At 42.6% G+C, this 24,040-nt stretch overlaps 2 protein-coding genes and 1 non-coding gene across 5 annotated transcripts in view; all 3 read left to right on the top strand.

Annotated features, from left to right (window-relative positions):
* The window catches only part of nol6 (nucleolar protein 6 (RNA-associated)), a 23,540-nt gene extending 16,366 nt beyond the window's left edge, over window positions 1-7,174 (top strand). Inside the window, 11 exon segments of the mRNA XM_071354078.1 lie at window positions 2,778-2,938; window positions 3,107-3,166; window positions 3,168-3,257; window positions 3,995-4,059; window positions 4,062-4,091; window positions 4,291-4,330; window positions 4,332-4,413; window positions 6,574-6,648; window positions 6,854-6,960; window positions 6,962-7,017; window positions 7,152-7,174. Coding sequence (XP_071210179.1) covers window positions 2,778-2,938; window positions 3,107-3,166; window positions 3,168-3,257; window positions 3,995-4,059; window positions 4,062-4,091; window positions 4,291-4,330; window positions 4,332-4,413; window positions 6,574-6,648; window positions 6,854-6,960; window positions 6,962-7,017; window positions 7,152-7,174 — 789 coding nt within the window.
* Window positions 6,886-24,040, top strand: LOC139545769 (aquaporin-3-like). Of its 3 annotated transcripts, XM_071353921.1 has the most exons (8): window positions 6,886-7,017; window positions 7,152-7,304; window positions 7,393-7,572; window positions 21,748-21,874; window positions 22,061-22,198; window positions 22,343-22,458; window positions 22,565-22,782; window positions 23,066-24,040. In XM_071353921.1, exons 2-8 carry the CDS (start codon window positions 7,203-7,205, stop codon window positions 23,253-23,255), a joined length of 1,071 nt encoding a protein of 356 aa, XP_071210022.1. In that variant the 5' UTR covers window positions 6,886-7,017; window positions 7,152-7,202; the 3' UTR covers window positions 23,256-24,040. The 3 variants fall into 3 exon arrangements, with proteins under 3 accessions (XP_071210022.1, XP_071210024.1, XP_071210023.1); XM_071353923.1 differs by lacking the exons at window positions 6,886-7,017; window positions 7,152-7,304 and having other exon boundaries at window positions 7,437-7,577; XM_071353922.1 differs by lacking the exons at window positions 6,886-7,017; window positions 7,152-7,304; window positions 7,393-7,572 and adding an exon at window positions 14,523-14,806.
* Window positions 8,744-8,817, top strand: trnaa-ugc (transfer RNA alanine (anticodon UGC)). Its single transcript has one exon. It is a non-coding gene; the product is annotated as a tRNA-Ala (tRNA).

The following is a 24,040-nucleotide window of genomic DNA, read 5'->3' as shown; positions in this document are numbered from 1 at the left end:
AGCGAAGAGCACGGATCTCAATCCCATTGAACACGTCTGGGACCTGTTGGATCGGAGGGTGAGGGCAGGGCCATTTCACCCCGAAATGTCTGGGAACTTGCAGGTGCCTTGGTGGAAGAGTGGGGTAACATCTCACAGCAAGAACTAGCAAATCTGGTGCAGTCCATGAGGAGGAGATGTACTGCAGTACTTAATGCAGCTGGTGGCCACACCAGATACCGACTGTTACTTTTGAGTTTGACCCCCCCCTCTTGTTCAGGGACACATTATAACATTTCTGTTAGTCACATGTCTGTGGAACTTGTTCAGTTTATGTCTCAGTTGTTGAATCATGTTATGTTCATACAAATATTTACACATGTTAAGTTTGCTGAAAATAAACGCAGTTGACAGTGAGAGGATCTTTCTTTTTTTGCTAAGTTTATATCACTGTGTTAAGCCCTGAATCAACCTAGAAGGTCTATTTGTCATGTTTGATTATTGGAAGTCAGAATTTTTTTGTTGGTTGATTTTGCATGTCCATTTCGTAATGGGAGGTCCTTATTGATATACAGTTGAAGTCGAAAGTTTACATACACCTTAGCCAAATACATTTAAACTCAGTTTTTCACTATTCCTGACATTTAATCCTAGTAAAAATTCCCCCTCTTAGGTCAGGTAGGATCACCACTTTATTTTAAGAATGTGAAATGTCAATAGTAGAGAGAATTATTTATTTAAGCTTTTATTTCTTTCATCACATTCCCCGTGGGTCATAAGTTTACATACACCCAATTAGTATTTGGTAGTATTGCCTTTAAATGGTTTAACTTGGGTCAAACGTTTCAGGTAGCCTTCCACAAGCTTCCCACAATAAGTTGGGTGAATTTTGGCCCATTCCTCCTGACAGAGCTGGTGTAACTGAGTTAGGTTTGTAGGCCTTCTTGCTCGCACACGCTTTTTCAGTTCTGCCCACACATTTCCTATAGGATTGAGGTCAGGGCTTTATGATGGCAACTCCAATACCTTGACATTGTTGTCCTTAAGCCATTTTACCACAACTTTGAAAGTGTGCTTGGGGTCATTGTCCATTTGGAAGCCATTTGCGACCAAGCTTTAACTTCCTGACTAATGTCTTGAGCTGTTGCTTCAATATATCCACCTAATTTTCCTTCCTCGTGAAGCCATCTATTTTATGAAGTGCACCGGTCCCTCCTGCAGCAAAGCATCCCCACAACATGATGCTGCCACACCCGTGCTTCACGGTTGGGATGGTGTTTTTCGGCTTGCAAGCCTCCCCCTTTTTCCTCCATACATAATGATGGTCATTATGGCCAAACAGTTCTATTTTTGTTTCATCAGACCAGAGGACAAAAAGTACGATCTTTGTGTCCTTGTGCAGTTGCAAACCATAGTCTAGCTTTATGGCGTTTTTGGAGCAGTGGCTTCTTCCTTGCTGAGCGGCCTTTCAGCTTTCGACGATATAGGACTCGTTTTACTTTGGACGTTGTTTCTTTTTGTACCTGTTTCCTCCATTAAGCATAGGAACTGAGAAGTGGTCTGTGGTCACCACCTGCAGAATCACTCCTTTATTGGGGGTGTCTTGCTAATTGCCTATAATTTCCACCTTTTGTCTATTCCATTTGCACAACAGCATGTGAAATTTATTGTCAATCAGTGTTGCTTCCTAAGTGGACAGTTTGATTTCACAGAAGTGTGATTGACTTGGAGTTACATTGTGTTGTTTAAGTGTTCCCTTTATTTTTTTGAGCAGTGTATTATACTGCAACTAGGACAGTCAGCCATCAGTCAATAAGATATCATGTTTCTCGTCCTGAGAACCTCCTAGAGCTACATAACTCACGGTGCACTACCACTCTAGAACAGGTTTATAAAGTTTCAGAGCTCTAGGTCTGACAGTTCTTTGATGGTTCGTACGCCGGTAACATCTTAGCTGTGTGTGTGAGTTTTTCTTTGAGGTCTGATGGGCAGTGTGAACACTTGTCAGGCTAGAGCATGTCTCTATGGGTGCTGTCTCTGTGTCCTGGGCTTATGGGTTTATTTTTTGGGGGGTTCTCAAAATAATACTTGAAGTACACGGGGCTGTGTGAGTCTGTCCAATTGCAATATGAAATATTGGCATTTGCTATTTATAATATGTAAAATGGACACTGTCCATATGCAATATGAAAATGCACCTAACTTATTGAAGATGGACAAACTTCATACAGAAAATCGCAGAAATCATGTAGAGCTCCGAAACCTGCCTTAATGGATTCGCCATAACATGCCTCAACTGGATCTATAACTTTTTTTTTCTAATCCCAGAAAATGTGCATTAACTCAGAGCGTTGTGGCTTCGACGCCGTCTTGTTTCTGTGCTAAAAGTACATTTGGCTGCGCCTCTGCTCGTGAGTTTCGTCTTTGGAGTCTGTTCCGTTTGAGAAACAGCCATGTCCATTTTTTGGTGATGAAATGGCCATTTGCCATATAGTCAGTAGGCCATCTGGTGGAATTTTCTGGTACAGCAGAAAAGTCAATTATATTCATTTTTTTAATATCTCAAACTGAGTGTCCTGGAAACAATTTTTTTTTTGACTTTTTTTTTTGACAAGACCACGCCTTGTGGGGCAACCTGAGGCCGTCGCCTATTTTTTTTTTGCGCACCCGTGGACGTCTCATAAGGGGCCGTCCATTTGCCATGTGAAATTTCTCAACCATATGGCTATGTTCATACATGACTAGTATAGGGAAGCACTCTTATCAGGCACCTTGACTAACTGTGTGTGTGTGTCAAGGATGGCTTGGCGTTCAGGATACAGGTAGCTTACCACCGGGAGCCTCGGGTCCTGAGGGAGAGTGTGTGTCCAGAAGGACTCCTCATCGTCAGGGACAACGAGGAGGCTCAAGCCCTGGAGATGGCAACCATGCACCGGCCCCTACTCACCTGCACGGGTCAGGCACTACCTTTACACTGGAGCGCTCCTTCTATCAGCTAACATTAGCTCTACATATCCTCTCCCCCGCTCTCTCCACATCACCCCCTTTCAGCTAACACTTTAGCTTTACACATTTTTGCTCTCACTCAAACGAACACACACATCTTAATGTTTGTGGTTGTGTGTTCTAGGCTCCAGCAACTCCACCCGTACTTTGGGGCGATGTGTCGCCTGGCCAAGCGCTGGCTGGGAGCTCTTCAGCGATGACATAACAGAGGATACTGCTGACCTGCTGGTGGCGTCCCTCTTCCTGCAGCCGGCCCCCTTCACTCCTCCAGGGTAACTAGCTACCTGCATGTCAGTCCATCGCTGACCCTTTCCCTCTGTCGTCACCTTGATGTACCACATGACTGATACAACCCCTCTCTCTCTCCCTCTTTTCTCTTTGTCCATCTACCCCTTCTTTCTGTTTTAGGTAATTAATGGTAATAAATTGCAATTATCTTTTTAGGTCTGAAACCGAGGTTGTAAAGTTCTGGTTTAAATGAAGCAGACAGAATTCCCATCTCACAATTAGTCAGATCCAATTTTATTTGCGAGAGCTCTCCCGTGCATATACAAAAACGTTCCTTTTTATACTATTCTCTTAACCTACACACATACATACACACTAATATTTGGATTTTCTCCTGAAGTCTCACCACAATTTATTACCACTCAGCTGACAGTTCCAGTGTCCCCCCCCAGATACGGGAAACCTGGAGGGGCTCTCCCTGTCTTGTCTTATCCCCACAGAGTTATAGCTGGATCGGTTCAAACATAGGTTAAGGAGTCTCTTGTTTTCTTTCGGCACACACATACATTCCTTTCTTCCCAAATGGTTATCAGCTTTAATTACCCCTTGTCCATGCTACGTAACCTCTAATCCTAATGGTTAAGTTTCCGGGGAGAATTATTTAATCATTTATCTTAAACGCTGATAAAATATTTTAACATTCTCGCTGTCTCTTGTTCACTCTTGTCTCGCTTTGCTCTCTTGCTTTCTTTCTCTCTGTCTCCATGTCTCTTTCTCTCAGGTCTCCTCGGGTGGGTTTTCTTTGCTTCCTCCAGCTGCTCTCCTCCTTCGACTGGAGAAACAACACCCGGTGGTCAACCTCAACAACCAGCTCACCGGTGAGCACACACACACACACACACACACACACACACAATGTGGATGTATATTGTATCTTTTTAACATATTTGTATCTTATCATATTCGTGCATTACAAAAAATAACCAATGGGGTGTTCTCTCTCTCGCTGATGTGCTTCATGTGTAGACTCACTTTTCCCACTCTCTCTCTCACCCTCTGCCCTGTCCTCATCTGTAGCTGCTGACTACACTGAGATCAAGAATGACTTCATCGTCTCCAGAGTTTCTGCCTGTCATGTTCATTGCCACGCCCAAAGACAAGAAGCTGTCAATCTGGACCAAACAGGTTCCATCTGAACAGGTTAGAACATGGGCACACATCCAGTACAGTCACTAGTACAGTCATCCAATAGCATTTTATTTGCGCAGCCCATTGTACACAACATAGTAACCGACTCAGACTTGAAAGAGAAGAAATTGAATACAAACTTTTCAAATGATTGAACTGCGGTGTACCAACTCTCACACTGTCAAAGACCGGGGGGGGGGGGGGGGAAATCCTGTCTGTATATTAAGTAGTATAGTCAAGGCTCTAAAGTGTGACCATTTTGGTCGCATATGCATGTAAATATTTTGCTGTGCTACCTACAATTGCAATTTTGGAGCACCTACAAGAGAAATGACTCAGATAATAGTTGTTGTAATGATTATACTTCACTCTACTGTTGTTTCCGAGTGCCCTAGAGAAACGATTGAGTGAATATTCGTTAGCATCATGGTTGTACCATTTTACTATAGCAAAAAATGTATTTTTTCTAACCCTAACAGTTCAGAAGATATGACCCATATTACCCGCACAACATTTTTTTTCTTCCTATAGGGGATTAGATGTCTGCGTTTTTACTTTCATAAACCATGTCTCGGGCCATTCTTAAGCTACTCATGGGCCATTCATTTACGCCTTGTTCAGTCATGTTACCTCATTAGCTAGCTAGCTAACAACCGGATAACTTTACCAGTATATTCAAACATTTGGGGGCACAGAAAGAAAGGAAAAGGGATATATCTTTTTCAGGAGATCAATGATCATAGTAATGAATGACTGATCTCTTGCATGTCATCACACACAATGTTCTTAAAGGGATAGTTCACCCAAATTGTAAAATTAATAATTGGTTTCCTTACCCTAATGTTTTAGCATTTCTGGCACAAATCCCATTTAAGTCATGGGGCCGATATGACATTTTTTCGTGCATCATGTCCAAATCATCCGAAAGTATCTAAAATCGATTGTGAAGCTCAACAAAGTAACTAGTAGATGATTTGAACATGAAACATGCTAATATCATTCCTATGCCTTTAATGGGATTTGTGCCACAAATGCTAAACCGTTAGCATGTGGAAACAGTGCCAGGGAAACTAAACCAAAGCATGGATGCTGTCATACCTTGTCCATAGACCGCTTACAGGGTAAGGAAACCAATGTCTTTTGGGTGAACTAAAATTGTCCATGTAATGCATCTCAACAAGAAAATTGTGCTTTTATACAATGTTGAAACCTAATATTCTACAAATGCCATTTCTGCTTTTTATAATTAACAAATATATTTACAGGGTTACATATTCATTTCTAGGGCACAATGTGTGCTTCAGATGTAGCTAGAATACATGTAGGCCAAATGCAGGCTTTAGCAAAAAAATTGTTTTTTATTTTTTTACATATTTCCGGTGCTCCTAACTTTTAGACGTTGGGAGCACCAGTTTTACCAATTAAAAAATGTTTAGAGCTGTAACTATAGTAAATCTAAAAGTAGAGGTGCCATCATAAACAGCGGAGCAGAAATTAATTGCATGTTCTTGTTAGTCGGCAGTCACAGTTACCGTATTATTGGACCCTTCCTCAAGGCACACGGCTCTCCTGCGTCACACTGTTAGAGGATCCGCTCATATCATTATCAGTACTACTACTTAGGAAAAATGATAAAGGTAATGCCATGCACATTCCGTTTGTGATGTTATAACACCAATACAATATTACATTCATTCAAAATGGCATTAAGAAAATCTTACCTCACCAGTTCTACCTCAACCACTTGATTACAATGCTCAAACTAGCTGTTCTCCATACCTGGCATCTTTTTATGTGTTTCTGTCAAAGAGCTTTGAATTCAATAGGTCTACTGCGTGACGTGCAGAAGAAGCAGAATTGAGAGGTAGATTGAGCCGAGAACACAGGCACACGTATCAATGGAACAGCTATTAATTGTGCTCGGTGCACATTTGAAAATGTACCAGATCTTTTATCATGAAGTCATCATCTGACCTGGGGTTAAGACAACGGAGAGCGTAGTCATAGTGATTCAATGGAACGCCGAAACAATCTTTAGTGACGATAGATGAGGAGACTTCCGAATGAGGAGTTTAAACACGGACAACCAACAGGTTTTGTAGGGTTATTATAATGGGTGTGGTATAAATGTGTGTTATTAAATGGTGTCTGTTTTTCTCCCTGGGTGCTCAGATACTTCAGCGTGTGGTGATGGTGGCCGCAGAGAGCCTGAAGGTCCTGGAACCTCAGCTGACGGACGCCAACCGGGTTAGTCACACACACACTTACCCACCATTCTATCAATCTATTCCCACGCACTCATAAAACTACTACATGCACACTCACATTCATGTTAGTATGTTTTTCTTCATTTACAATAACTGAACTGCTTTTTTGTAATACACCATTCCATCATTAACTTTCCCTTCTCTTCCTCTGTTCGCTCGCTCTGTGTGTGTGTGTGTGTGTACAGGTGGTCAAGTGGCCTCCTTTGGATGCCTATGATGTCCTGATCCACCTGAGCCCCAAGCAGGTGCCCTTACTGAGCTAGGCCGTGGACCCGCCTCATGCCATCTTCAGCGGGGGCACTACCCGTCATCGACTTCAGCCCCGTCACCCACTACCTGGCAGAACGGAGTGAGTACTTGTGCGTGTGCATGCCTGCACGTGTGTTGGCGATAGATAATTTTTGCCTACATAAATGAGGCTCAGGCTAGATGGGTTTTTATAGAAGCAAAAAGGCAATGTCTGCGTTTTCTCCTGACATGCAGATTTTCATTGGCTCCATTTTTAAACCGGTGTCTCCTCCCGTCGTTCCCAGGATGCATTTGGAGACCTGGCTCTGTTCTTCTGTGACCCCCTACGGCGTTACTGTGATCGCAGTGCTATGGAAGACCAAAGCCATCAGCCCATTGCCTTTCAAGGTAAAGACAGAAAAATTAAAGAAAATGTCTTTCTGCTTATACATTTCTTTGTGTACCCCGCCCGGTCATGTGTCTCGCCCTCTTCCAGACCTCACAGATGGTGGCTCATCGTGTTGAGGTGAGTGGGGAGGATTCTCACACTGTCCCCAACGTGGAGGCCATCCTGGAGGACTTCAGGGCCTGGTCAAGTCAGTGGAGGCAAGGACCGGTGAATGGGTGGTGTGGACTGAGCACGTGCGCAAACCCACACGCTCGCACACAGAAACACGTACGGTAATTGTATTTTAACTTAAACAATCCCATTTTGAAATGGGTTACCCCATAGCCAGCAAAACATGTCAACTTGTTGACACCTTTTTGTCGAAATGAAATCAACATGTAACACAGTTAGTCATTGTATATCCAATTGTGTGCTAAATGCAAGCCATGCACATTTACTGGATAAAATAAACATTGTAAGAAACTAAGCATGTGAAGTCTTTGTTTTCGCTGGTGCTTTAACCCTGTCTGTGTTACTGTTTTGTACGCACAGTGTGCTCAAATGTGTTGGGATAGTGACACATGTTTTGTCTATACTCCAGCACTTTGGATTTGAAATGATACAATGATCATGACATTAAAGTCATTTTAGAAACTACACCACTTTTTATACATAGTCCCCCTCATTTTAGGGATCAAAAGTATTGGGACATTCACTTGTGTATTAAAGTTTTAGTTTTTGCTCCCATATTCCTAGCACACAATGATTTATATTAAGCTTGTGACTACACTTTGTTTGGTTGCATTTGCTGTTTATTTTGGTTATGTTTCAGATTATTTTGTGCCCAATAGAAATGAATGGTAAATAATGTATTGTGTCATTTTGGAGTCACGTTTTATTGTAAATAAGAATAGAATATGTTTCTAAGTAAGATGGATAACTATTGAAAGATGGCTGATATGCAGTTTTCTACACGGTGTAACCTTTTGGTAGCATTTGTATATCATAGGAAAAGACACCACATTTGCATGAAGTCCAAATATATCATACTTTGACAAAAAAAATGACATTGACTTAAATTGTTGTCGAACCAGGAGAGGAACACCATGTAGTAGTACATCCTCCTGTAATAGTACATCCTAGCCATGCCAGGCTCTCTGTACCAGTGGAAGCTGCTGAGGGGAGGACAGCTCATAACAATGGCTGGAACAGAGGGAATGGTATCGAACGCATGGAAACCATGTATTTGATTACATTCCACCAATTCTGTTCCAGCTATTACCATGAGCCCACCTCCCCAATTCAGGTGCCAACAACCTGTACTCTGTACATAGATTTTTTTTAGACTAGTGTAACCAACACAGGTTATGAGCCCAGGTCTCCTGCGCACCAGAAAAGCATAGGCCTGCTAAAATGAAGCCTAGGCATTGACTCTGGGAGCCAAAGGGTCTTAGGTAAGGCCTACTGTGGCTCAGTTGGTAGAGCATGGCGCTTGCAACGCCAGGGTTGTGGGTTCGATTCCCACGGGGGGCCAGTACAAAAAAAAAGTATGAATGTATGTACTTGTAAGTCGCTCTGGATAAGAGCGTCTGCTAAATGGCTTAAATGTAAATGTACTCATACATGTGTGATAAGTGAACCACCTCTGTTACAATTCACCATCCTTTGACCTCTTCACATTGACCCATCTGAGCCACAGCATAAATATGACTGACGGTTCGAACAAGGGTCTTCTGCACATCAGAAGAGCACATAAGCCCGCTTAACCAAAGCCTACCCTCTGGGCAAAAACTGGTTGAATCAATGGTTTTTTCCCCCATGTCATTTTGAAATAAAAATATGATGTTGAATCAGTGGGAGATTTTTATTTATTTCACCCTTTAACCTAAATCCAATGAAAGGGTTACTTTAAAAACACAATTCATGTTGAGTTCTCTCTAGTTGACAATTCAACCGAATGTAAATCCAAACTGGCTATAGCCAATGCAACTCTTCAGGTATCGGACATAGCCAATGCAATTCTTCCGGTATCAGGCAAGATTACTCATTATGCGACTAACTAACCAGAAAGAAGTGGTTTGGTGACCACAAAGATGTGATGAGTAACTTTGCCTAGTGTTGAGTAACTGCCTGAGACCAGAAAAACAGCATTGGCTCCCCAAGCTAAATGACCTAAGAGTTGGTTTAGCAGGCTAAGATGCTCTTCTGGTGTACATGACGCCAGGTTCAACCCCCATCAGTTACACTAGTCTAATATCAATTGGCATAGTGTGTGACATGGCTAGGATATCACTGCACTGTGGTGTCATGTTGCTCTCCTGGTTCACGCCTCCAGGAAGCAATTTGCATCCAGTTTGAAAATGAAAAGAGAAAATGCTAAATTGGGCAGTTGGAAAATAAAAACACACACTCCATTTCACTTTGCACATTGCAGTTACCGTTTTCTGTTAACCTTTTGACATTTTATTTACCATTTGCAATTATCCATTTTCATTGCAATTTCATTGTGGCATGAATCATGTGCACTTATATGAAAATATAATTTTTCACATTTCAATTGAGCATTTAAGCATTGCATTTTTGAACTGGCCCTGACTCCCCTCCATATATGCCTGCTAAATGTATTTTCATCTTGAAACTTTCTTTGGAAAATGGTCCTTGTGATTGGGATTCCTGCTAGAGCTATGTTCAGTTTAGCTCACTCAACTTCATTATCCCGCGGCGGATATTCATTTGGTCATCACATTGTCGCTTTTCAATGTCTGTGTACAATCACCATGAATGTATGTACAAATGTGTTGACCATACTGACTAGATGTTGAGGAAATTCCAAGGAGAGGCGATGTGTTATACCTAATCAAGCTCCATTGTGTCCATCTCCCACATAATCATGTCACAATGGACAGATAATTGTCCGGACTTATTTTGTCCTCGCCCAATGTTGTTAGCTATCTAATTATTACAGGATTTCCTGCTCAAATCGTGACTCCTCGCACGTTGGGAATTATCTGGTTACCTGGTTCAACCTTTTCAACAATTTGTCTACTTTATTTATCGTGTCCCCACAACTGCTTGCCTAACCAGCTGTAACTGAAGTTTGAACTCCGTTTTTATAGTAATAGCTTCCTTTTGACTTGACTGTTGGATGTTTTATCACTATTCATCAGTGATTTATGTAGTTTTGTCGACATAAACACTTAGAATGTTAGATCTCCCCTGAGTATCCCTTAATTGAACAAATACTTTGGGGAAATGAGCCCATCTGTGTGATGCTGAAGTAGTGAGAACTGCTGAAGTATAGTGTTGTCCCTAAAGACTTGAACAGGGTTGGCAGTGTGCCATATATACCAGCTCCTAAGAAGCTATTTCCATCATCGGTCTAAACGATTGCGTTACAAAAACACGTTTCACAAAAATGTCAACTATTCCAAAACAGGATGTGTGGCCATGTGAGCAACGACACAGACACGCTCGATCTCAGGTTCACCAACCCTGCTATAGCTTCTTAGAAGGAGCTGGTCTATCTAGCATGTGTCTGTGTGTAGTCAAGGTGAGGAACTCTATAGTTTTACACTGTCAATGCAAAAGCTCCACAGCTGTTAAAGTTGAGGCTGAGTTTTTTTTAATGAGATGTATTTTTCTTATGGTAAATGCTATCCTAGTAAAGTGAGTATTTGTACGTGTGTTTGGATTCTAACGGTTTATGTTAACCAGTTTACTCAGTCATTCAGAGTAGGCGACGCAAACTACTCACCTGCAGTGCCTCACGTGGCCATACATCCAGTTTTGGAATTAGGTGACGTTGTGAAATTTGTTTTCGTAAAACATAATGAAATTGTTTACGGATTGCACAAAATTTTAGTGCTATAGTATCTCATGACAGTGTTTGGATTGTCAGGCCAAATCAGGGTAAGAACTCTTCTGAATGTCACTCGGGGAGAGATGGAGGAGTAGCCTTGTCTGTATGAATGAATTATATATCAAATCAAGGTCACATGCACCGAATACAACAGTTGTAGACTTTACTGTGAAATACGAGTACTTTCGCAACAATGCAGACTTAAAAAGTAAGAACAATTTGCTAAATAAAAAAGGAAATAGTAACACAATAAAATAATAGTAACGAGGCTATATACAAGAAGTACCGAGTCAATGTGCAGGGGTACGAGGTAGTACGAGGGTAAAAGTGACTAGGCAATCAGGATAGATAATCAACAGCAGCAGTATGTGTTTCATCAGTGTGTGTGTTTGAGCATATTTAGTGTGTGTGTGGGTAGACTCCAGTGAGTGTGCATATAGTGCAAGAGTCAGTACAACAACAAAAAAGCGGTCAATGCAAATAGTCTGGGTAGCCACTTGATCAACTGTTCATCAGTCTTATGGCTTGGATGCAGAAGCTGTTCAGGTGCCTTTTTGGTACCGCAGAGAGAACAATCTATGACTTGGGGAGGTTGGAGCCTTTGACAATCATTTTTATCCAATACCGCCTGGTATAGAGGTCCTGGATGGCAGGGAGCTCGGCCCTAGTGATGTACTGGTGCATGCACACAATCCACTGTAGCACCTTGCGGTCAGATTCCAAGCAGTTGCCATACCAAGCAGTGATGCAGCCGGTCAAGATGCTCTCAGCTGTATAATGTTTTGAGGATCTGAGGGCCCATGCCAAATCTTTTCAGCCTCCTGCCTTCTTCCCGATTGTGTTTGGAGCATGATAGGTCCTTATTGATGTGGACACCAAGGAACTTTTAAGTTCTCGACCTGCTCCACTACAGTCCCGCCAATGTGAATGAGGACGTGCTTGGCCCTCCGTTTCCTGAAGTCTACTATCAGCTCTTTTGTCTTGCTGACGTTGAGATAGAGGTTGTTGTCTCTGACCTACTCTCTATAGGCTTTCTCATCGTTGTCTGTGATCAGGCCTAAGGGGCAGCCGTGTTGAGGGTCAGCATGGTGGATTTGTTGTTGCCTACCCTCACCACCTCCAGGGCGGCCCATCAGGAAGTCCAGGATTCAGTTGTAGAGGGAGGTGTTCAGTCCCAGGGTCCTTAAGTTAGTCATGAGCTTGGAGGGCACTATGGTGTTGAATGGTGAGCTGTAGTCAATGAACAGCATTCTCATGTAGGTGTTCCTAGGCTCTGCTTGAAACATGGATATTCCAGACTGGGTCAGGGAAAGGTCAAATGTCAAGTTAGACACTTGCCAGCTGGTCGGCGCATGCTCGAATTACATGTCCTGGTAATCTTCTGGCCCTGCGGCCTTGTGAATGTTAACCTGTTTAAAGGTCTTACTCACATCGGCTATGGAGAGTGTAATCACACAGCTGTCCGGAACTGCTGGTACTCTAATGCATGATTCTGTGTTGCTTGCCTTGAAGCGAGCATAGAAGGCATTTAGCTTGTCTGGTAGGCTTGCATCACTGGGCAGCTAGCGGGTGGGTTTCCTTTTGTAATCTGTGATAGTTTGCAAGCCCTACCGCATCCGACCAGAGCCAGTGTAGAATTCAGTCTTAGTCCTGTATTGACACTTTACCTGTTTAATGGTTCACCGGCGGGCGTAACGGGGTTTCTTATAAGCGTCTGGATTAGTGTCCCTCTCCTTGATAGCAGCAGCTCTAGCCCTTAGCTCAGTGCAAATGTTGCCTGTAATCCATGGCTTCTGGTTGGGATATGTACGTATATGTCACTGGGGACGATGTAGTCCATGCACCTAATAATGAAGCCGGTGACTGATGTGGTAAACTCTTTTATGCCGTCGGATGAACCCCGGAACATATTCCAGTCTGTGCTAGTTAAAGTCCTGTAGCTTAGCATCCGCTTCCTCCGACCACTTCCGTATTGAGCATATCACGGGTACTTCTTGTTTGAGTTTTTTTTTGCTTGTAAACAGGAATCGGGGATGGAGTTGTGTTAAGATTTGCCAAATGGAGGGCTAGGGAGAGCTTTGTAGGCGTCTCTGTGGAGTGAAGGTGAAAGAAAAAAAAAATGTGCGTCTAGTTGCACGGGTGACATGCTGGTAGAAATTGAGGTAAGACAGATTTCAGTTTATTGCGTTAAAATCACCGGCCACTAGGAGTGCCGCCTCTGGGTAAGCATTTTCTTGTTTGCTTATGGCCCTATACAGCTTGTTGAGTGTGGTCTTAATGCCAGCATCAGTTGTTTGTGGTGGTAAATGGTATGGTCTACAGCTTATAATGAGGTATTATAACTCGGGCGGGCAGAAACTCTAATATTAAGGAAGTCTTGAGACTTAAGTAGACTACTTTCACTATGTGTGCTTTCCTACTTCAACGAAATGTTCTATCGTGTTGCAATCAGTGTTGGAGTTGTGAACTACACTTAGTTCAACTCGAAATGTATTTACATTTTACAGTAGCTTGGTGGTAGTCTTGGTATTGTTTTCAGTAGTGAATCACTTTTTTTTGCCATGTAGTGGTGTAAAGCACATGCTACTTTTTTTGCAAAAATAAAATATGGGTGAAGTAGGCAAGAATGTCTTATTTTTTTAAATCAGACCTGCCTAATTCTCACTTGAAACACTTTTTGTGTGCCTAATTCTCACGTTTTGTCTTTAATTGTCTCAACTAACATTCTGTTAACATCTGACTCCAGAGTGATCTGTTCTTGCAATTTGTAGTCTATGACATTTCAGATTTTAGATATGACACATTTTTGACAAAGTAGTTTGTGCGTCGTGAACTACTTTTTCTAAGTAACTTCAGTTAAGTAAGCTATCTTGTTCTTAATAATTCCTCTTAATGGTAACTTTAGTGAAGCTTACTTCTTCTAGTGTGAAGTCATTCATAGCTTGGTAAACTATATATATTTTCAGAGAAGCTTCCCCAACACTGGTTGCAATATAAAATACAATGTTGGATATAGCAGAAAACATGAAGGTAGATCATATTTGGTCAACAAGTGAATGCAATCTATACTGTTAGAGTCAAGTGGAATGCAATGTACTCCAGTGCCACAACAGAATAGACAAAGTTATTGATGTTAGAAGCAAACCTTTTGAGCAGTTATGGGGATATAATGACTCACTCCTCTATTCAAACCAGACAAAGCAGGAGAAATACATGGTGATAAAATTTCAGGCAGAGAGGAATAAAACAGGATGGACAAAAAGGAGAAGAGAGTGAGAGACTGACAGAGAGAGAGAGAGAGGGTGTGTTTGAACCAGTGAGGATGTGGGAGTTACGAGGGAAAGAGAGAGACGGAGGGAGTGAGAGAAGGGAGAGTGAGTAAGAGCGAGAGAGTAGGGAGTGTTCGAGGGGGCTGGCTTTGGCAGGAACCACAGGAGGTCCAGGTCCTATAAGAGGAGGCCACTGCATTAGCCATCACACACACACAACAGTAGGACCTACATACCTGCTGTCACCCAGTCATAATACAGGAGGTTAGCTGAGCAGCACTGAACCATGGGAAAACAGAAGGTATTCATGGACAAGCTGGCACAGACTTTCCAGATCCGTAACTTGCTGCTGCGCCAAGCCATGGCAGAGTGTCTGGGTACCCTCATCCTGGTGGTAAGAACTCTGCCATCTTTTCACCTCACTAATTTACCATATCGATGTTCAAGTTATCCTCACTCAAGCCTTTCTCAGATGAGTAGATTGCATGTTTTGCTGTGATGATTCGTTGCCACGAGAAATATTAGTTTGTGCGTATTCAAACCTGGAGACAAAATACTACTGCATTAAGAACCTGTGTATCGACAGTTGTTGTTATGCCAAGATATGAGAGTGATGGATACTGGTAAGTGAAACCAACATCAGTGAGCTGCTCACAATAGATCTTCCTCCACTGTCCATGGCCCCATACCGGTCTCGAACCAGTGTTCTTCTGCTCATAAACACGTGACAATCCTCCTTGACAACGTAGCAACCATTTGAGCTATACAGAAGGTACCAATTTGGGTTGCTCCATCGGCAATATTTCAAGCTAGATGTGGAGTGAACGTTCTGTACACCATTAGATAAGTTCAGCATGGCTTTACAGCTTGTGCTAGCCTTTCCACTTGACCTCAAATTCTCTGGGGTCGGGAATGTGAGCCTCATATAGGCACCTGTAAATTACACTCCTTGAGTGTGTATGAAAATATGATTGCTCTTGTTGACAAGAACATGGACACATGATCTTTGCTCTGCATAATGATCCAGGACTCACCTTGCAACCTCGTGCTCTTCTGCTGTTGTATTTGAGGGGTGTGCATGTTTACAGTCGCTAATGAAATAGTCTTTCACATTTTTCTGCCTTAAAATGCCTTAAAAAAAATATGATTTTATTTTCTCTAGCATTATACACAACCTACCCTACATTTTCAAAGTCAAAGAAAATTATAAAGTTACGTTTTCAGGAGATTTTGCCAGCTTTTCCTCTAACTTTTTACCTGAGCTTTTCTCCTTTCTGTGGATATGGCCAGTGCAGGTAGTCAGTGCAGATAGGCCATACAGATAGTACGGGTAGCCATTGATTAGCTATTCAACAGTCTAATTGCTTGATAGAAGCTGTCTCCATGCATGTTGGACTTACACTACAAACATTTTGGCACCATGATGTTCAAATAAACATCTTTATTTTAATTTCTTTTTAGCCTCAGTTTTTGAATTATTCCTGCAATGTGCGGGTCTCGATCTCTTCCGGTATTCTCATTTTGATTCCTACGCACCTGGAACCGAAAATATTTAGTATAATGGACCTTATAGTAGCACAGACGGTCTCCTATCATTTACATTCAACTGGTAAAAGTTGATTGTGATATGATTAAGTCTTTGGCAATTGTCTGGGTCTTTCTTAGACACCGCCTGGTATAAAGGTCCTGGATGGCAGAGAGCTCGGCCCTAGTGATGTATTGGGCCATCCGCACCACCCTTTGTAGAGCCTTGCGGTCGAGGGTGGTGCAGTTGCCATACCAGGCGGTGATGCAGCTGTAGAACTTCTTGAGGATCTGAGGTCCCATGTCAAATCTCTTCAGGAGGAAGAGGCACTCTTCAAGACTGTGCAGGTGTGTGTGGTCCATGTTAAAGGGATAATTCATCCCAAATCTATATTTGGATAGCATTTCCCATAAATCCCCTTGAGCTATGTCTTAAGGCCCATGGTGACAGAATCCACAATAATCCAGTATTTACTTCTGGCTACAACCTGGAGTTAGCATATTAGCATCGTCAGATTTCATGAATGTAATAAGACAGACCGATGTTAGCAAAGCTGCACCGCAAGCCAAAACGTTATCAAATAATCACAAAGAACCTGACCATGTTTAATTCCCTTCGAGACTAGTTATTTCTGCAATAAAAGTCACATTTTCGAATGTTTGATACCTTCTATGTTTACTGTTCAGTTTTGTTCACACCTGGTAATCAATCCATGTCTATTTCCTGCCCCAGGGGGAGTGTCTTTACTCGCATCACTTTTAGCTAGCTACGCCCCATTGTTTGGACATTAGAACCTTGTTTGTTAGGGAGAGATAATAACCGAAAGAACTGAGATATGCCTGACTGCTTAGAGGAAGAGGCAGAGCCCTCCTGTTTCCTGTAGTCCACGTTCAGCTCATTGGTCTTGCTGACGTTGAGGGAGAGATTGTTGTCTCTGACCTCCTCCCTGTAATCTGTCTCATCGCTGTCGGCCTACCACCGTCGTGTCATCGTGATGGTGTTGGAGTCATGCGTGGTTACGCAGTCGTGGGTGAAAAGGGAGTACATGAGAGGGCAAAGCACACACCCCTGTGAGGCCCCCGTGTTGAGGGTCAGTGTGACCAGAGGTGTTGTTGCCTACTTGTAGCTTGGAGGGGACTATTATGTTGAATGCTGAGCTATAGTCCATTAACAGCATTCTCACATAGGTATTCCTCTTGTCCAGGTGGGAAATTGTCATCTGTGGATCTGTTGGAGCGGTATGTGAATTGGATTGGTGTGTGTGTGTAGAGCTTTAAATTGGCTTTAATGGAACTGACAGATTAAATCTTCCCTCGGTTACTGACAGACCTTAGCCATCCGCCATGTTAAATAAACAAACAAGACAAACTAAACAACCCCTGCAATTTTTTCCTTTATCTTGCTCTAGCAGTAAATGGCCACTTAAGAAAATGGGTAGTAGTACTTTAAGCAACTACCAGATAATACAGCCAGTATAGCCTACAACCTGCAGGCTTTTTAGGCAGTTAAGTTTCACTTTTTTGCTCAGAGAGAAAGAGTTGTTAGAGAGATGACTCAGTCTTACTCACGGTCACAGGCTCTCTCACACCTGTTTTTACAAAGCGTTTCTTCATTGTAGTACATTTTCTCATGCTGCGACAGGATCTCTACAATCGAAGTCCATCTAGAAAAGCCTTGCATTGGTTCGCTAAAACAGGACCAACTTTCAGTGTCAGAAAAGTAACACAAGCGTCAAACTTGTTGCACCTGTTAAGCGTTGTCTTTAAAATTACTATTTATTATAAGATTGTAAATAGACGTAGACAGGTGTTACACTGCTAATAGAAAAATTATGTAAATCTCCAGCAGTAGCATGGATGGAAAAGCACTGTGGTTTAAACCTGTTACGTCTAAGGCACTAGTAGCAGGTGTGGCATGTCTATTTAATAAGTGCTATGTCAAACATGGATTGCAGTATTGGGAGTGACAGCAACAGCGCAATGGGTGAAACCTGAACATGCCAAATATATTCACGCCCTCCAGGACATATATAGACGTCACCTGACTTCAAGATATACTAATGACTGACTAATGTAATGACTGCGTGAACAGACAGGCGCTCTTGACTGATACTCAGGTAAAGGGAGGCGAAGGAAGGAAGGATGGGCAGGGTGTGTTTATGTATGTGTGTGTTTGTCATGCACAGAGCTATACCCCTGCATATGGAGAACAGATCTCCGCAATGGCAGGATTTGGAAAATAGTCAAACTGAACGACAGTCGTTGATTAGACACAGCTGAATGGCTGTGGTGTCCCTGTGGACATTTCCTTGTCCAGGTGGTAGAAGGGGAGACCACGGGCACTATTTGGCCCTGAAGGTCAGTGGGGTGACAGGTCTTTCCCGAGATCTCCCACTGGGCAAGAACTGGTTGAATCAACATTGAATTACATGTCATTTCAGCAAACAAAATCATTGTGATGAAGCTTAATGAACATGGAAAACCGATTGGATTTACAAAAAGTAACGTACATGTTTTAATTTTTTTTCAAGTTGCTTTTTCACACAACTTTTAACCTAAATCCAATGACATAGTGACATTAGTTGTTGATTTCATGTAGAATTCACCTTAGTTGACAACTTAAACAAATGTAAATCAAAACGAAACGTTGAACTGATGACTGTTCCCAGTGGACTAACTGTGTCACCTTAGTGTGACAGGTGGTTGGACACATGTCCTTCTGGCCCCAGCGATGGTGTGCATGTGCACCGTCCCGGGAACAATGCAGTCCTTACATAAACCGAAGAGCTAAGGGGGGGGGAGAAAACAACAGCGATAAACATTCTCTTTATATTACAGCTCCATCTATGAAACAGTCATTGTGTGCTATTCTTTGCTTAAATTGAAGGGATGAGAGACCACATGCTGCCACACGAAACCATGGCTTACCACCCCAAATCATGACTTCTGTACCATGTTACTAGGAGTGACGCTCCACTGGGAAAAGTTTGACGACTTCTTCACACAGTATTTTATTCACACACTTCACTCTTCATTTCCTTTTGTCCCAATATAACAGTTTTAATGTATATGGATGTTGGAAAAGACTGGCGGCATCAAAAGCTACCCCGGAATTTCCTCTCCCTGAGACTACTTCCCTCCCTCCATTGCTGTTCACTAAAAGGGAGCGCATGAGTGACCAGGTGTGTCGGCAGAAACTCAGAATGAGGACACAGCATGAACTGCCTGACAGTCTGGGGGAGTAAGTGTGCAATGTAGTCATGTAATGTCATGGCGTAATGCTGTCATGACATGCTGTCGCTATCACCACCAAGCCACTTAGAGAGCTGTGATTTAATTTAGGTCACTATCCTGTTAGATGCTGTCTTTTTAAGTCATTTCTTACGGCATCATGAATCTTAGTGAATAACCTTTTGGTGGAATTTGAGCAGGCTAATTCAGTTGGCATTTGGCTCCATACTGACATGTTATCAGATGCTTCCGACATTAAGATCCCTTTGACATTTAACTTCATGTCTAACTAAAGATGGGCCCCTCTGAAGATATGGTGTTTTACCAGCCAATCGGAAGCATGAGGCCCGCGAGGCTAATCAGGAGCCAGAGTTTCCACTGACCCCAGTGATGTTAAACCATCCATTAGATGCCAAGCCCTCTGTCGAGACAGTTCCTTGCAGCTCATCTCAACGAATGTCGGCGTGCGAACACACTATGACCACCTTGGCAACTCTATAGCTAATTCACAACCATGACAGCAGCTCCCGAAACTGACTTCCTCTCACTGCATCAATCTTTGTTTCCATTCTAGAGCATATAAAACAAGGTGTTTCCTGCCAGCATATTCATATCAGGGCGGAAATATGTAGTACACTTGTTTTATCAGATACATCGGTATCTGAAAAATGCCCATAATTTGGACTGGGACAATCAAATGTCAACACGGACAACAATTTCCTCCCCTTATACCTGTTAATACACAATAGAGCCCATTAAAATCATCACGGCGACCAGCTTCACTGATAATGATTGTATCCCCTTTCTGACCTGCACATACCTTCAGGGATGAAAAGTAGTAAATCTAGGATATCCATTTGTGTAACATGTATACTGACAAAGCCTCTTGAGTGACTTATATAGAGTGGCTTGCGAAAGTATTCACCCCCCTTGGCATTTTTCATATTTTGTTGCCTTACAACCTGGAATTAAGATAGATTTTTTTTTGGGGGGGGGTTGTATCATTTGATTTACACAACATGCAACAAGATGCAAAATATTTTTTTTATTGTGAAACAAACAATAAGACAAAACTAGCCACTGGGATTTTTGCCCATTCTTCAAGGCAAAACTGCTCCAGCTCCTTCACGTTGGATGAGTTCTGCTGATGTACAGCAATCTTTAAGTCATACCACAGATTCTCAATTGGATTGAGGTCTGGGCTTTGACTAGGCCATTCCAAGACATTTAAATGTTTCCCCTTAAACCACTCGAGTGTTGCTTTAGCAGTATGCTTAGGGTCATTGTCCTGCTGGAAGGTGAACCTCCGTCCCAGTCTCAAATCTCTGGAAGACTGAAACAGGTTTCCCTCAAGAATTTCCCTGTATTTAGCACCATCTATCATTTCTTCAATGCTGACCTGTTTCCCAGTCCCTGCCGATTTAAAAAAAATAAAAATAAAAATAACAACAAAAAAAACATCCCCACAGCATGATGCTGCCACCACCATGCTTCACTGTGGGGATGGAGTTCTCGGGGTTATGAGAGGTGTTGGGTTTGCGCCAGTCATAGCGTTTTCCTAGATGGCTAAAAAGCTCAATATTAGTCTCATCTGACCAGAGTACCTTCTTCCATATGTTTGGGGAGGCTCCCACATGCCTTTTGGCGAAGACCAAACGTGTTTGCTTATTTTTTTTTCTTTAAGCAATGGCTTTTTTCTGGACACTCTGGACACTCTAAAGCCCAGCTCTGTGGAGCGTACAACTTAGTGGTCTTATGGACAGATACTCCAATGTCCGCTGTGGAGCTTTGCAGCTCCTTCAGGGTTATCTTTGGTCTTTGTTGCCTCTGATTAATGCCGTCCTTGCCTGGTCCTTGAGTTTTTCCCTCTCTTGCCAGGTTTGTTGTGGTGCCATATTCTTTCAATTTTTTAATAATCTATTTAATGGTGCTCCGTGGGATGTTCAAAGTTTCAGATATTTTTTTATAACCCAACCTTGATCTGTATTTCTCCACAACTTTGTCCCTGACCTGCTTGGAGAGCTCCTTGGTCTTCATGGTGTCGCTTGCTTGGTGGTGCCGCTTGCTTAGTGGTGTTGCAGACTCTGAGCTTTTCAGAACAGGTGTATACGTACTGAGATCATGTGACACTTAGATTGCACACAGGTGGGCTTTATTTAACTAATTATGTGACTTCTAAAGGTAATTGGTTGCACCAGGTCTTACTTAAGGGCATCATAGCAAAGTGGGTGAATACATATGCACGCACCACTTTTCCATTTAAAAAAATACATAAATTCACTTCACCAATTTTGTTTTGTGCATGTCCATTACATGAAATCCAAATAAAAATCACAGGTTGTAATGCAACAAAATAGGAAAAAACGCCAAGAGGGATGAATACTTTTGCAAGGCACTGTATGTTAACTGTATGTGTTAACATAGCAATGAGTAAATGTTTGGCTCTGCTCTGGCTTTAAACACACCGAGTGCTCCTCATATGCAGTCATTACAATCTTATTTTTTTTTACAGGCAATGTTGATGATCATTGTTTGTTGGTACCCATGTTATTTTCTTTTGTTTCTTCCCTCTCTTGACAGATGTTTGGTTGTGGTGCAGTGGCTCAGCTGGTGCTTAGTGGAGGATCTCATGGCATGTTCCTAACTGTCAACTTTGCTTTCGGCTTCGCTGCCACCCTAGGGATCCTGGTCTGTGGCCAGGTATCAGGTACAAACCTCATATTAGCAATACATGCACATTAATTAACTCACCAACATGTTTAGGCGTAGAGGTTCTCCTCGAGCAGGTTTGTTACCGTGAGTTGTTCCAAGGCCGAGTCATGTCTCTAAGTCGTGATCCTAAATGTCTGTCCTGCTTTAATGTTAACAATCTGTCAACATGTGTGTTTCCTAGGAGGCCATCTCAATCCAGCAGTAACCTTTGCCCTCTGCCTGCTTGGGAGAGATCGCTGGAGAAAGTTCCCAGTCTACTTCTTCTTCCAGACACTGGGAGCTTTCCTGGGCTCCGGGATCATCTTTGGTCTGTACTATGGTGAGTCCTCGGAACTGTCCAATGATGGACAGGAAAGCATCTGTTGGAGTCAACTCTTTAAAAAGTCTTAACTTAGCCATAAGGTTGAATCTGTGTATAGCGTAACACCTCGTTACAGTTGATGTTATATCATAATCCTCTCAGACGCTCTGTTGAACTATGCTGGAGAACTCATTGTTACCGGACCCAACGCCACCGCTGGCATCTTCGCCACCTACCCTAGCAAACATCTCACATTGGTCAACGGCTTCTTCGACCAGGTGAGCCCCTTTCTTCCGCATACAACCCCCAAACTGGCTGGATCAGGAATTAGAACTACTAGTATATTCGGAATTCTCCATGTTAATGGAGGTATCTCTATCCCAGACGATTGGCACTGCAGCATTGATCGTGTGTATCCTGGCCATCGTGGACCCCCATAACAATCCCATTCCCCAGGGCCTGGAGGCCTTCACGGTGGGCTTCGTGGTGCTGGTCATCGGCCTGTCCATGGGCTTCAACTCTGGCTACGCTGTCAACCCTGCCAGGGACCTGGGGCCACGCCTCTTTACTGCTCTGGCAGGCTGGGGCACCGAGGTCTTCACGTGAGTCCTCCCAAAAATCCTCTTTCTCTCTCTGCATGCATCTGGTTCTCTCTTCCCCTCTCTGCTTGTCTCTACACATGTATTCTACCACTATACATCTACCACTCGGTATCCCTTTCCTGGTTAGAGGTTTGTACATTATTGATATAACGATTTAAACAAAATGGGAGATGGTGATGATGGATCAAACAGGTAAAAGCAGAGGAGGCAAAGATTAAGAAAATATCTTCTCTCTCGCACAACTTTTTGGATTTGTCTCACTCTCTCGCTCTCTTTCTCTCAGTGCCAACAAGTGCTGGTTCCTGGTGCCCATCTTCGCCCCATTCCTGGGCGCCATCATTGGTGTGGTGGTCTATCAGCTGATGGTTGGCTTTCATCAGGAGGGAGAGGTTCGCGACCGGAAGAGCCAGGAGGAGAGAGTCAAACTGACCAACATTAACCCAAAGGATGTTCGAAAGGAAGAAATGTTATGAGCCTCAAAACCTCCAGCATCCTCCATCCTCCACCACTACCAAGCATCCTATACCCCTAAACTCAGCCTTAGTGGGGTACAGTATGGTCTCCTTGAGGGCCGGTGGGTCCCTTTTCACTCTTAACTCTGACAGCTGTGTGTCTGTTAGTCTGCAAGGAGACAACTACAGTACGCACACACATTATGGACCTCAATTCTTCTCTATAATGTTGCCACAGTATATCTATCTCTAGGCGTCCTTTGTCTTACATTGTAGCTACATAGTGTCTTTAAGTAAGAGGGAAGAAAGTAAAGACTCAAACACAGAATTATATTAATTCAAAATGTTTGGAAACAATCGAAGTTTTTGGCCTAGTGTCTTTAGCTCTTCTGTTTGGACAGTATTTTATGTTTTATACTAACATAGCGTTTTAATGATTCCGTTGTATTTATATGCTGTGGACAGATTGTACATGTGTCCCGATCAAATGAAATGTGTACGTTTTAGTGAGTCCATGAATTTCAATGTCAACCAGAGGCCTCATGTCATAAGATTTTTATACTTTTTTAAATTTTTTATTAATTACTAAACTTAATTTTTAAGCCCACGTTTTACCAGAATTATTTATAAAAAGATCTGTCCGTGGTTTTCTCCCTAGGAAGCGGTTGCTTCCAAGGTGCAGACACCTGTGTGTCTTTTGACACTATATAAACGAGTCATCCCGCAGTGTTTGTGATCATACCCTGATGAAGACAGCTTGGCTGTCGAAAAAGTTGTATATTAAATTTCTTGCATCTGAGCTCCTA

This window comes from Salvelinus alpinus, chromosome 19, assembly GCF_045679555.1.
Source record: "Salvelinus alpinus chromosome 19, SLU_Salpinus.1, whole genome shotgun sequence".
NCBI classification, from domain to species: Eukaryota; Metazoa; Chordata; class Actinopteri; order Salmoniformes; family Salmonidae; genus Salvelinus; species Salvelinus alpinus.
The sequence above is the reverse complement of the archived record's forward strand: the minus strand, read 5'-3'. Positions and strand labels throughout refer to the sequence as shown.

Excerpts from the sequence above, each read along its gene's own strand:
- LOC139545769 (XM_071353921.1), top strand. The coding sequence starts at position 7,203 with ATGCATTTGGAGACCTGGCTCTGTTCTTCTGTGACCCCCTACGGCGTT. Across the intron at positions 7,305-7,392 it reads TCAGCCCATTGCCTTTCAAG|ACCTCACAGATGGTGGCTCA; the intron begins GTAAAGACAGAA and ends GCCCTCTTCCAG. Across the intron at positions 22,199-22,342 it reads CATCTTTGGTCTGTACTATG|ACGCTCTGTTGAACTATGCT; the intron begins GTGAGTCCTCGG and ends TAATCCTCTCAG.